This window comes from Mercenaria mercenaria, chromosome 12, assembly GCF_021730395.1.
Source record: "Mercenaria mercenaria strain notata chromosome 12, MADL_Memer_1, whole genome shotgun sequence".
NCBI lineage: Eukaryota > Metazoa > Mollusca > Bivalvia > Venerida > Veneridae > Mercenaria > Mercenaria mercenaria.
This window is the reverse complement of record NC_069372.1, coordinates 81,748,399-81,763,584: the sequence shown is the minus strand read 5'-3', so window position 1 is coordinate 81,763,584 and position 15,186 is coordinate 81,748,399. Positions and strand designations below refer to the sequence as shown.

At 33.8% G+C, this 15,186-nt stretch overlaps 1 protein-coding gene across 1 annotated transcript; it reads left to right on the top strand.

The window, feature by feature from the left end:
* Nucleotides 1-1,728: 1,728 nt before the first annotated feature.
* Nucleotides 1,729-14,890, top strand: LOC128547484 (uncharacterized). The gene is made up of 2 exons (XM_053520418.1): nucleotides 1,729-1,901; nucleotides 13,613-14,890. Exons 1-2 carry the CDS (start codon nucleotides 1,755-1,757, stop codon nucleotides 14,642-14,644), a joined length of 1,179 nt encoding a protein of 392 aa, XP_053376393.1. The 5' UTR covers nucleotides 1,729-1,754; the 3' UTR covers nucleotides 14,645-14,890.
* The last annotated feature ends 296 nt before the right edge of the window (nucleotides 14,891-15,186 follow it).

The following is a 15,186-nucleotide window of genomic DNA, read 5'->3' as shown; positions in this document are numbered from 1 at the left end:
CCTTCTTGTTACTACATAAATGTTTTATGTGTCAATTATAGATACTTTTGTTTGGGACGGCAGTCACAACTGTGCTGTAGATTACTTCCGAATAAAGGCTGAAACAGCGATAGTTTAAATTTGCTTGTTTTAGAGACCTTCTGCCATTTTTATCTCACCTGAAATATGAAATGCTTATGGTGAGTTATTGTCAACACATATCGTCCGTCGCACGGCATTCGTTTTTTTGTTAGGTTGAAATCCCTTTGAAAATGCTGGTCTGATTTTGACAAAACTTGGTCAGTAACATTCTAGCATAGATTTCTGTCAAGCTTGATCAAATGTTTAAGCTTGGTACATTTTAGGGGCCGCACAATTTTAAAAATAAACCTTTAACTGAGCTCTTCTAATGAACCGCTTCATGCATTTTCAACAAACTGTTACATCATTATAAGGTATTCTCGCAATTTTGATTAAAGGATTTTCTTCATGAAATGCTTGATGGATCTTCTACTAACTTCATCTGTGGCATCATTGTTAGTTTCTCTCGTTCTTTTTCCTTTTCAAGTCGGGTAGATTGGCCCTTCTTATGGACCACTAGAGCTAACATTAGAAAATACCTATAAACACCTTCCCATGAACCGGTTTCACCAATCCTCATCAAAGTTGACATATAGCAACATTATAAGGTAATTTGCCAAAATAGTACACAAATTACACATACCCCTTTTAATGGCCGCTAGGGTTAAGATAGATGTACCTTTGATCAGCTGGATGGAACTTCATCATACCTGACATGTAGCATCATTATAAGGTATTCTCTAAAACCTGTTCAATTGGGAGCTCTGCCCCATTCAGAGGTAACTAGAGCTCAAATTAGAAACTCCTTTTTAAACGACTCCTTCTCATGAGCTGCTCGCAAGGACTTCATCAAACTTGATCTGTAACATCATTTTAAGGTCCATTTTCATTTTTACTTTAGTCTGGGGTGGTTTACCCCTCCCAGAGCAAGAAAGAAACACTATAATCACAATTAAATGGCTTCTTCCGATAAACTGATTGATGGATCTTCACCAAACTTGGTCTGTAGCATCATTGTAAGATCCATTGTCAATGTCCCACAAAATCGGACTGCTTGCTTCTTCTCATTAATGCCTATTGATCTAAAAAGACACTTGATGAAATGGGCGCACCATGTCCCCTATTAAGGGCCATTAGAGCTATATATAAATATAACTTCAAACTTAGTATGTAGCATCATAATGAGTTCCTCTCTTACTGTTTTGCAAATGGGAACGCATAGGTAGAAATATAACTATTATATACACACTCAACCTGCTCCAATTGTTTGCGTGTATTTTAACCCAATATTAAAGACCTAAGAAGCATAAAGTGTTAAGATAATTTGTTTCTAATTTATATGTTCGACTTCTACTGTCATCGGAACATTCAATACCTGGAGCATAATTTGGTCCTCTTTTAAAGTTGCACACACTCTATCCTGTTTTAGGTGAGCGATATAGGGCCATCATGGCCCTCTTATTTTTCATTTCCAAAGGACAATCTGTACATATAGATTTACTGTATAGTGCGATGTTTAGCATAAAAATTCAAATTAGATCAATTGTGGCAAGGGTAGAAATTGGTAAATGTAATAATACAAAGAATGTGGCAATTGAAGCTTTTTGTACATTTAATATTTCTTAAAGAATACATTGTTTAACCGTTTTGTATTTGTTTTCTTTGTAGATACCATCATTTGTTCCACCTCCAAAATGCGTGACTGCAACGACAATGTTCCAATATGGCGTGTGGTGATACCATTTATAGTTTTTTTGTCAGTCTATTTATATCTGTACACGAACGCCTTTTATGGAATGCAGACTTCTCCAGTGTTCTTGGTTGATGAAAGAGATTTGCAGGTAAGGTGATCTTGGACGACCATAGTATACACTTATTGACCGGAAAGCAACTAAATTTATTTTAGTGTTTTATTACGTGACATCAGGAATAACTATTCATAATTGTTTCTTTTAAGTCTAGACTTCAGCCCAGGAATCTTACAGACCGAACAAAAGCACAAGCTATAACCCGGCGAATTATATATGGCCTCTGGAGTCATGTGATAATGAAATCTGCCAAACCTTCTGTGAGATTACACCATACGTACCCCTATCCGACTTAAGTAAGTAACGCGATCCTATAAATAACCAGTCTACTTAAAATTTATTTGCCAGCGAATGATATACTGTTTCATGTAACATAACTAGGATGTAAACATTTTATATTAGGTAGCTATTCACGACGTCCATGTCATAAAAATAAAACGAAGACAAAAACAATTGTTAAAGGGAGCGGCAATGTATTTTTATTTTTTAGAAATGAACAGGAACTAACATTTACACCTGTTATAAGTACGTAAATACAATTTTGAGACACTCACAGATGTATTCATACGGCTATGCACATTGAACCTTCAATGATACACAGCGTGTAATGCCATGAAAAGCCCAGTTAGAATAATGACTTTGCTTTTAAAAAAATAAAAAACAATGGGAAGAACTAAACAAACTGGAATTTAGACAGGAGATCTGAGGATATAGATCCTGTATATCAACGAAAAAGCTGCCAAAAGACAACTTTGAATAGCAGGAATTAAACAATACCTAAAGTTATTAAAGCTGGAGTATTTTAACCATCCAAGTTTCAATCTTCAAGCGGAAAAATTAAAATGTACTTTGATGTGGCAAAATGTTGGCTTTTAGTTACCTTAAATAAAATGTGTATGAATTCAACTCATATCGGATAAAGAAGAAAACTCAATTAGTAAGGACGTATTGATGACGTTTCGTTGTTCCATGCACCAAAACGTTCACAGTTTCAAACTAGTTTTAAAATTATATCTACAATTACTGTTCATTTTTGGTGATATAACACTAGAAATAAATATATGTATACAATAAAAGGGTCATTTAAACAGCAACTTTATCTTCAATGATGTTTGACTCTTGTGGATTTTGCCAGACATGATCACACTGTCTGAAAACGCCTCGTTGGATACAAGCCTGATGAACATATCATAGCAGATCACTGTCGAATGTGCTCAAAAATTGCAGATCAAGGTATTGTTATAATAACCCCATAAGATTATGCGGGCGAACATGAACTTGTTCAATAAATTCAGAACTCCAACATTGTAATGATTGCATTGTTAAACATACGTGCTAAACTAATATCTTACCTTTCCTTATATTTTGTAAGCAAGGACGGTGAAAATAGTTTGACTACATTAAACAAGGGTTTAATTATCGCCGTAATGATTTATAATAAAATATCGATAAGCTAAAGTTATTTTTGTTGTTGACGGTATATTCACGGCCGTGGTTGTTTTCGTACAAAATCAATTTGCGGACAGCTAACTTGCATTTTTCTGATCATATGTCAATAAAAATGTTGTTTATATTAGTCCGGATTCGCGTACGTACAGGATAGTATAGGCTAACCTGAACAAAGGATTGGTTTTGAAATACAATAGCAATTTAAAGACACTTTTGTGAGAAGGTATATATTCCAATTGTATTTAGTAAATTCATTAAACGTTTTATTAAAAGAGATAATGGCCCAACTGTTTTGAGACACACCGCATGTTTGGTGTTGAGCCCTTTTACAGTTGGACGCTACGCTTTCCTCTTTGATTGTGTCTGACGGAACAGATGGGGGACTCTATGATAAGTAGTTCTTAAATCCCACCAGCTATTTTGATTTCCGTCTTCTGGCCCGTTTCGTCGGGCCCTTAAGGGTGTTTCCCTTGTTGCTCTGTCTTCTGCAAAGGCATTGAGTACATGCGTTTTAGGGTCTAAAGGATTGCATTTATATATATACAAAAGCATTTTTGTGTTTTACATTACATGCCTTCTGTTCCCTTTGCGTATGTTTTGGTAAACCTCCACAGTGGTGGTTTTGCCACTGGCCGTTCCAAGCCGGTGCCCCACTGTGTTTCTTTATGTGTTTGTTTTGTCCTTGTATGTTTGCTTTGTGTGTGTAGTGTGCGTGTGTGCGTGTGTTGATCGTGTGCGCGTTTGGGGAGGCTGCGTTTTTAGAACGTGGCTTTACCTGTTGGATATTCTTCCTTGTTTTCTTGAGCTATAAGTATAGGTGAATGAACTGGATTCCAACGTCTGCCATCCGTTGTCGACATTTACTTAAACATCTTCCCCTCCGAAATTACTGGTAAGAATTACACTAAATATGGTCAGGATCATCTGGCAAGGTCCCATCTCAAGTTTGGTCAAATATGGGCACTTGGTCCGTTTAAAGGACCTTTTGAGTTAAAAGTAGATAAACCACATCTATATATGAACCACTGAATGAATCTAAAGTTTGTTCGAATTCGGACACATTAGGGGCCACTAGAGCTACAAAAATAGAAATGACCTCTCATGAACCTTTTAATAGATCGTCATGAAAGTTGGTCTGTATCATAATTGCAAGGTCTTCTCTCAAAGCTGTTCAAATGGAGGCACTTGCCTTCTTTTATAGCAGAAACACACAGTGGAATCTGACAAAGAAGAAACTTGCAATATGAGGTCTGGAGTTGTCTTTTTTCCTAAGGGTTGGAACATTGAGGCTGATTGTTCGGACTAAGAAGCAAATGGGTATCGTTAATTGTTGTATTATTTATGCAACATTACAGCATTGGAAAAGTAAATATCTTTAACTATAAAGTTATCAGATTCAGTTAAATATATATCTTTTCAGTGCCAAGAGATATCTTTATATTGTTATGTCTAAATATAACAATTGTGTGTAACTTAAAATACTGAAGATGGCAGACAGAACAAACAAGCAATTATTAATGATAACAAATTTCATTATTAAAAGTAGCAATTAAAATACCTTGAAAATGGTAACTAGCCGTAAATTCCAATTGAAATTTACGGAAAAAATTCATTTCCTGGTCAAACTTAAATCAAATCAGTATCAATATCAAATTCCTCGCAGAAATCAAATTTGTGTTGAGAATATCCAAATAATTACTATTTTTAAGCATTATTGAAGATTCTAACTTTCATGTATCATCAAGAATAAAAGAGAAGATTCTGGATTTTAGATTCTGGAATATCCAGAATAATTCAGACTTTGAAATACATTTGTTTGTAATTGTTATACCCTGTTTATCTGTTTAGCAGAGGTACATTTCATTTAAAGAGATAACAGAGCTTTAATGCTATCTCTGTATGATTTCCTTTTTCGACAGTTTGAACGTATGTTCCGAGCAGTATGTTTTCGAAAAGGAAAAAAAAAATACGCTTGGACCAAACAGAAAATTGGAAACGAGGTTTTTCTTTTAAACGTTAAAGATAACATTTAAGACAATGCGTTATCTCATTCAGTTAAAGGTAAAGCTCTATATGATAGTGTTAAACAAAAATGTTAAACAGATAACTATTTTAGTTTGAAAGAGGGGTTTAGAGAGAGAGAGAGAGAGAGAGGGAGAGAAAGAGAGAGCACTTAACTAAGAAATATATCTAACTTTAATAGCTGTCTGTGCAATTTCTAATTTGATAGTTTGGCTAGTCTAAATATCCATTAAGAAGGCCATTAAGTGGACATTTTAATTCAGTAATTGCTTTCATTTTTTTATAATCTTCAAACTGATACTGCCAAACTTAAGCACGAAGTCTACAAGAAATTGTTGATGCACTTGATATCTCAAAGAAATTCAGGTAAACAATTTGAGGCATTTCATAAAATATATATATAGTCTATGCATGTATGTCATTGTCCGGGTATAAATTGAGGGTTCCTTAATTTCAGTTAAGGTTTAGGAGTATACCACCAAAACACAGAAATTTTGATAAACGAACAACATCGTTACAAATATTTTAACTGACCATTACATGTTCTGCCGTACTGTCCCGTACTTGAAATATTCTGAAAAAGTTGTCCCCCTTTGAAATATGAATGTCATTTGTAAAGAAATAAAAATAAACAATTGCTGAAAACTGTGTTCCACCTAGTTATGTGAAATTTCAACACTCGAACGCTATTGCAAATGCATCAAAACAAACTTGTGTAACAGTTCTTTAAAAATAGTGAGTTTTTAAAGGCGTTTGACTGTCCGGAAAATGAACCCCTTTAGGTAGTCCTTATTCGGAATTCAATGTTTATATAAGTATACTGACACATGTTTTGTAGTTTTTGTAATGATAGCGTATATATTACTCTACAAAACAAGTGCCAGTATACTGATTTAAACATTGAATTCCGGAAAATGACTGCCTAAAGGGGCCCCACTTCCGGACAGTCAAACGCCTTTAAAACTCACCATTTTCAAGGAACTGTTACACATGTTCGTTTTGATGCATTTGAAATAGCGTGCGAGAGTTGAAATTTCACATAACTAGGTGGAACACAGTTTTCAGCAATTGTTTATTTTTATATTTTTACAAATGGCATTCATTTTCAAAGGGGGACAACTTTTTCAGAATATTTTAAGTTCGGTACAGTACAGCAGAACATGTTATGGTCAGTTAAAAGAATGGTAACGATGTTGTTCGTTTATAGAATATTTCTGTGTTTTGGTGATATACTCATAAACCTTAAATCTTAATGAAAATTGGTCAGAACGTTACCTTTAAAACATATCGAAAACTAGGTTTCTAGCTCAAATCATATAAAAATGTTGTTAACACTCATAAGGCCAACATCTCTAGCCTGGTCTTATTGCGACTTGGTCTCTTTGGGAAAAACTAGGTCATTAGGTTAATTTATGGGAAACATTTGTTGACATAGTAGTTGCGCTTATCCTAAATATTTGTCATATTTTTATCTGTATGGAATACAGGTCAAATGCAAAAGTCGAGTACCTGATGTCACAATTAAAAACCTTAATGAATGATCTACCTGATTCTCATAAAATGAAAGAAAAAATACGCAAAATTAGATACTAATACATCGTGAGTTAAACTAGGTCAGGTGAGCGATGCTGGGCCTTCAAAAAGTAATAGGTAAGGGTAGATTTCTCGGAAGCACAGAGCACCAAAAACACAGCCTTTAAGCCACGCATTTGCAAAGCAGGCCCACAACAAAAAGAAGCTGTAGTGCAAAAAATGATCAGTCGGGTTGCTTCAAACATACAAGTACATTTAAATTTAATGCAAAATATAGATAGAGGGGGAGAAAGGGGTAAGGGATAGAAAGGTGTAAGGGTTAGGGGAGAAGGTTGAAGGGGAAAGTAGAACAAGGATGAATATACAAAGGGAAATACTACGTTCCTTAATCAAGTTACACTACAACCTAAACCACAATAGCGCAAACATTCATGTACAAAAGATAAACATACACAGCCACACCCAACTAACTAACAAGTCCAAGTTCAAGTCCATTTTGATTAGTGAAAAAAAAATGACATTACGTATCTAATTTCTAATTTTGCCTAAACATATATTTTATTTCGCCTTTGAAAAATGTTACTAATTATCTTGTATTTGATTGACAACCCAAATCGGTATATTTCATGGCACGAATTTTAAGGACAAAGAAAACAAGGCTAAATGAAAGCAATAATAATTGATGAGAAGATTGGAAAGTGATCTATAGCCTATTTACAATTGAACAAGTAAAACTGTAGCTAACTATTTGCAACTCCATATTTGCCCATTGAATTATCTACTTAATGGATTCATTTTATAGGTTCTGATTAATCTGGCATAATTGACCAATAACTGAGTGAAAACTGAAAATCTCTTATTGCTAATTGGGTATTTGGTCTATTTACCTTTAACACCATTATTTTGTAAGCTAAGATAGAAAAGCAAACTTTTAGAACATATTTTTGAAAACAATGTCTGTACTTTGTACCGATTTGATAAAGGTTCGATTATTCAAAGCTATTTTCATAAATTTTCGGTAACTATGTTACAAAACCCTGAAGTAGAAAGTATTTCTGAAACTGTTGACACAGGAAAATAACAAAAAATGTTAAGTTCCAAAATAGTTCTGTCAAACATATGTTCATATTATTTATCTTTTCGAATGTACATTCAGATTAGTTATACCCTTTTTAAAAGACAATAGGTAAGGGTAGATTTCTCGGAAGCACAGAGCACTAAAAACACAGCCCCAGAGACACGCATTTGCATAGTAGGCCCACAACAAAAAGAAGCTGTGATGGAAAAATATTTCAGACGGGTTCTTTCAAACATCCTACAAGTACATAATAATTTATGCTAAATATAGATGGAGGGTAAGGAAATGGTAAGGGGCAAAATGGGGCCGGGGTGGGGGTGGGAATCCGAAGGGGAAAGTTGAACAGGGACGAACATACAAAGGGAATGTTCTTTAATAACAGTCACACTACAACGTAAACCACAATAGCGCAGACACTCATGTACCAAAGATAAACACAAAACACTTGACCTTAACGTTGTCGAGATGTAAATGTTTATTGAAAAATAATCTTGAATGACTTTTTTTAAAAATGTAGTTTTAACCATTAATACTTATTCTGAGACGTTCCTATCGCCTGTATTGATATAATTTAATGACCGCATAACATTCGCACTCATTATTTTGTAACCAGGATATTCAACCAGATCATGAGGCGTCTTTGTTATATATATATTATAATACTGAAAAAGCCATAAAAGAGAAAATTGCATATATCTGTTTAATATTTCCGATGATATGAAATACAGAACAAGAAAATTAGGAATTATGCGTCTTATTGATTGTTTTGCTTAGAAGCTGATTTTGTTAAAATCGTTCGTCGCTCATTGAAAACAGCTTATAAATGTATGTGCATCGCCTCGAAGAGATCAGATTTTGCCTAGCTACGGAACAGTGAAGATCGTAGAAGAACAAAAAACAGATATTGCTAAATACTAAATTAGCCTGATATTAGAGATACCTGTTTTCCCTTTTTTTTTGTCTAATTCCATTTCGTAGAGACCAAAGGCAGTCTATTCTAGAGATTTTCTTTCAAAATTTTGTTAAAATTGTCAGTCTAGTACAATACCAAATGCTCTTAGAGAGATGATTGGCATCTGTGCAATTAAATTTCTCGTGGATAATTTGGTACTTCATGCTGGTGGTCACGTTTTCTGTAGCTAACCATTACTCTGTTTAGCTGCCCGATTTTTAACTGTAACTGAAGATTCCTTCTGATCTAGAATAAACCAATATGCTACTTACAAATATATTTATTTAAATTATAACGTTTATGTGATTTAGAAACTTATTTTAATTAAACAATATTTCTCAAATTGAATAATGGATTTAAAAAAAAAACTTCGTGAAGAATATCATATTCAACAGCACATTCTTACAAGCTTTCTCCAACAATAAAGAAACTGAATAAACTTATTAAAGTTAAATGGATAGAAACTGATAGTGTAATAAGTTATCTTCTGTAACTGTGGTTTGTTTTGAAACAGTACAACTATTAAATAATATAGAGTTTGAGATTTCAAACTTCGCCTTCCCCTTCAACGTCTCTCATATATATATGGGGTAAAACGTCACCAATATGCGTGTATTTTATTTATATCAGACGTTGCTACTAAAGTTTTCCATGTAATTTCAAGTAAGCCTAAGACTTCGTTTTATTACTATGTATAATAAAAAGCTTAGTTTCAGGATTTCTGCTTATTAAGTTATTTGATTATCCATATGTATAATTGGACTAAATTTGATGCGAAACACTACCAAAAAGAATAAGAATATTGAAGTTTTGTTTGGCTAATGATTTTAACTAAATACATTGAATTGAACCTGGAAGTATGAAGTTATCAACTGACTTTGAGAAACTTTGAGATTTTGTTCAAACATTAACTTCTACGGAATATTTGTGCCCTCAGGCGGTATTGATGATACCAGATGGGCCTTTTTGTCGTAAGAAGTGAAGTTTTGAACGTCCGAAGATGTGATATCACGAAAGTCAAAACTTCAGTCTTTGTACATCTACTCTGTCCACATACACGGCATCAGAAACTGAAATCTGGATGGAGGCACATGGCATGACAGTCATTTTACTTGAAAATTGAATGATAACGCGCGATTATCATTTGGTGGAACATTTTATTTTAACTTCCAAATAGAATCAATCCGTTTCTGCCGGACACTTAATAAGACAATTGCGTTTTAATTATAAACATAAAATGGTACTAGTAAGACGGAATTTTTTTTTGAAGTATCAGACAATTTTAGATCTATGATATGATGCGAGAGGTTTCCTGTTAGCCGTATGGGATAGCTCCATTCTGTACATGCACGGACCCAGAACATGGCAGAGGGGCATTTGGGACAATCCCCTTTTTGATTCTTACATTTTACAAAGAAAATCGGTCTTGAAACTCGGTGTGACTACTCAACCCCCCCCCCCCCCCCCCCCCCCCCCCCCCCACCCATCCCCCACCTCTTAAAGTTGGTGTCCCTCTAACCAAAATTCCTTGATCTGCACATGCTTTACTTATGAAATAGTATATTCAAACAAATACGTGCATATGCCCACATGTTATTTTGTGCGACAATTTTCGTCTCCCCCTAACAGTTTTTGACTGTTTTGCTAGACACATGATGACTTGGCACGATTTTATTGTGCTGTCTGAGAGTTTGGCATTTTACAGAGTCAAACTGAGTATCATGATGACAAAACGTATGATATCACGAGAGTATCTTACATTTGTTTCAGATCGCTTGTTAAATGTATTCATAAATTGTGTACATTGGCTCATGTTATTAACATATCTTTTGAAAGGTTACATTTTCAACAGGAACAGTCTACAAGTAAAACGCGTCTTTTAAGGAATTCGATGTACAAAGTACCAATTCAAAGTAAAAAAAAACTTTAAGAAAACTATGAAATACTAGTCAACAGCCTTTTGTGTTTGCTTTATCTCATATATTTAACTTCAAAGTATATCGAGAAATGCATTTGTTGTAGTTGATGTCTCATGTTTTTGTTTAAAAAATATTATCTGTAATATCTTTCAAGAACACCATTAACAATAGAATACGTTGATATAAGTATCATTTTTATTTCCTCTCATGTATGATTTACAATCATGCATTGTATACTGACATCATTTTATATAAAAAAATTTTTTTTTGTAATCGCACTGATATCCATGCGATGATTATGTTAATTAAAATGTTTTTATTAAATTTTCATTTCTATAACCTCTTGTAAAAGTCCTGCACTTTCGGACAATTGATATCAAAATACACGAGAAAAACGATCATAATTACAGATAAATTGAATGGGCGGATTAAAAGAAGTAAGGTTCATTCTAAAGTTTGAAATATCAAGGAATTTTAATCGAACTTCAACTTCATACGTTAACTTCGCAAGAGACGTTGAAGGGGAAGGCGAAGGTTGAAATCTCAATCTCTCTAATATGGTAAGGATAATAACTTTGTTCTGTACTGAGAGATGTTCTACCGCCAATACAAACACATGAGCCATAGTATGCAATTGCCAAATCATAAATGCTTATCGTCAAAATCTTCAACTTGATAAATTGATGATCTCTGTCTCTTAAACTTATTAATATAATTTAATTATGTGAAAACATTTATTGTTCTACTAGTCTGATTAAATCAAACACATGTTCTACAAGTCAACGATACTGTTTACTGTTAATGTTTTGAAAAGAAAAAGATTTTTGTCGTTTTATAGTGACAATGTAATGTATCAAATTAAAACATGCATTAATTCACTGATATATTGGTATTTGAATTATTACTTTACAATAAAATTTGCCATTGATTGTTTCCATTTTTGCAATCAACAGTTCGCATTTATCCTGTGACAATTATTTTGCGACGGTCAATATTTGAAATTAAGCGTTTGGCAAATAAGAATCTGCAATATCTGTTTGGCATTCAGTATGTTGCATTTTCCTTAACGCACGTCTTTCTGTTATATATTCAGTTAGATATAAAAGTATTCTGTAGAAAGCAAACCTACACAATCCTCAGAACAAAATTGACTTTGCAGATTTATGTGACTAAACCTTAGCTTACGTTCATTCAGCAATATGATACCACTATGCAACGTATTCAAAACATGTGCGCAAAACGTGTCCTTAACAGAAGGAAATTTGACAGTTCTAAACAAGCATTGTATGATCTACATTGGTTGTCGGTGAAAGCAAGGACTGAGTTCAAGATACTTTCTTTCATGTATAACTGTCACACTGGCAGAGCACCAATGTATTAAACAGAATTGCTAACACAGTGTACTCCTAGTAGACAAGGTTTGCGATCGTCAGAAAATTCGAAATGTTATGTTGTTCCATACAACAAGTGCAAAACATTCAATGATAGAAGTTTCTGTACTACTGGTCCTAAAACTGCGGAATGAATTGCCGTTAGAACTACGCAAAAGTAAATAACTTGAAACATTCAAAAACAATCTTAAGACACTGTATTTCAGAGACTTCGTGTCATTGTTCTAAATGTTTTGATAACTGTTTTATATGCAATAGCGGCCGAGAATAGTTTTTAAATTTTTGTAAAAGGTTTTACGTTTTAACATTTATATTTTCAAGGTTTGTTTAATTAAACATAATTGTTGGTACAGACTCTATGGGTAGGGTGATGTGTAGTGTTTCTTTTTTTAAGTAGTCTGTGATATCACCATTAACCAGGGGGTTTGAACCTCTATATGCAGCTCGTCTGGGCGTACCATGTAAGGTATTAAGCACTGGTATTCGCAATTGAGGTAAACCAACCTCAGGGAGGAAGGGTGCGGTCATGACATTTTGTTTAAATAGAGCTGTTATGAATGTTATTATTATTATTATTATCATTATTATTATTGTCGTTATTATTACTGTTATTATTATTATTATTATTATTATTATTTTGTACAACTCTATCAAATATGTCATTGTATAGAAATAGGCGCTTAATCAAATTACTCAGTTTTAGTTTCAGTTATGCATGCGCATTCTGTCTTTCTGTTCAATGTTTTATATCAATCTATTCCACTACCAATTTGGGATAAAATAACATATCTTTCCTACTCCTATATTGTTTACTTATAGTTTAATTCTTTGTGTCCATTTTTGACTAGCTATGATAGATAATTTTCATCTTTTAGCTCCTTAATTCTAATTTAAAATAGCGTATTCAGAGACATGAAATTGTGACACATATTTTAACTTAACCTATCCCTCTGGAGTTGTAAATATCCACCAGAAGATGGTGTAAATGAGTTGCATAAATATATGGCAGTAAACAACTGATCTCTAACAGTTAGGCTGTGACTTCAGGCTTATTATAACCACTCTCGAGTCTTTTTCTAAAATAGCCTAAAATGGTATCAAATTAGAAGGTGTGGTCGAGAAAACAATGGGCTCAAACCAACAATCCCTGGGTTAAGAGGCCGGAACCTTAACCACTAGAACTCCAATCTAATTTTATGACGAGGTCGTTGTTTTTTGTTTTGTTTGTGTGTATGTGTGTTAACTATGAAGAAATAATGTAGCAATTATATTAATAACAACTGTTTGCAGCTATAAATCATTTGAAATAAATTTCTTTATAAACATTTTCATAATTCAGGAAAGATGTTTTATAGCGTATTTTCTTAGAGTCTGATTTGCATTTCGCTTTGTTTCTATAGGCTGTGCGGAAAAACAAGTTTGGATCTGTTACACAATTTCTAAAACTAATAGAACAATCCGATGAGAGTCTTACAATAGAAGTTCCTGCCTCAGATTTAAAATCAACTTCTACCACCACAAAACCAACCACTAAAGCAAAGCAAACGCAAAATATGTCAGCTCGTGAAAATACTAAAATGGTGGAAAAATATAAGTCTGAAATTCTATTAAATAATTCGGAACCTTTACTCACACTCTTTACTTCTTGGAAAGATAGTCCAGAAAAATACTTATTGCACAATTTAACGTTATATAATTGGGTGGCTTTGCGTCCGTTTGTGATACCTGTGATCTTTACAAACGAAATATCAGTCGCTGAAGAATGCGCAAGGAATGGTTGGGAAGTAAGGCATGTATATGTAACAGCAGCAGACGGCGTACCTGTATTAAAATATATGTACAAAGACGTGATGAATAGTTATAATTCTACGTTTTACGCTTATACTAACGGTGACATTTTATTTACTGATACGCTCATACAAACGTTACTTTGTCTAAGAAATTCAAGTTTAAATTTAGATAAACCTGTATTAATGGTTGGCAAGAGGACCAATGTCCTTAATGTGACAGAATCAGAAGGATCTACCTGGGTTAATATCACAAAAATGGTCGAAGAGCGGGGTCAACTCTTCACCGGTTGGGCGGAGGAATACTTTATTTCTACGCGCTCATTTCCATGGAGTGATATAGCAGACGTTGTAATAGGGCGGAGAGCATACGATAACTGGCTAGTTTATTATTCTAGAAAATCCAAATATACTGTGATTGATAGTACAAAAACACTTCTAGCTGTGCACCAGACGACAAAAGCTGGCAACCATGAAGGACATGGTCATACAAATAAAGACTACAATCACAATTTACTGGTGAAGATATACAAACGTATTAAATATAACCTTGGCGTAATAGAATGTGTTGAGAAATATACAGCCTATGAAAATGGTATTGCTGTTGTTAAATCCAGAGTTGTTCGCACATCATGCATGACTTGAAAGTAGGCGATGTGCAGCTTCGAACCTTAGCTAGCACGCGGTGAAACTATTTAGCTGACTTCCACCAGCAAGGAGCTTTATTAATTACAGCGGACAACGACATGTGGAAGTCTTGACAATAATGTTTAATATTACTATTTGCTTTGTATAGTAGTGTTCTTTTTACAATAGAGGAATAAGTCATGGAGATTTCTCATGTCAATATTACCAATTCATCCATTTTAAAGCATCTTAAAAAAAAACATAAACGTACGAGAAGTAATTAATATGTAAGTAGGATTATATTTTACTTGTACCTAAGATTTTTACAAAATAATTACTGTAACGCATAAAGGCTTGTTTAAGCTTTTGATTTATACCACACACGTTTTAATACGTTCAGTCTAGCTGTGACTCAATAAACATTGTCTACTCGTGTAAAATAATGCAAAAATGGTTGGGAAAATTGAGTAAATATGGTCCTATAAAAAGAAGTGTTTTATTCCTGGCATAATAGCAAATGATATATTTCTTGAAATATTTTCTGTTTATTTGTTTAGTAA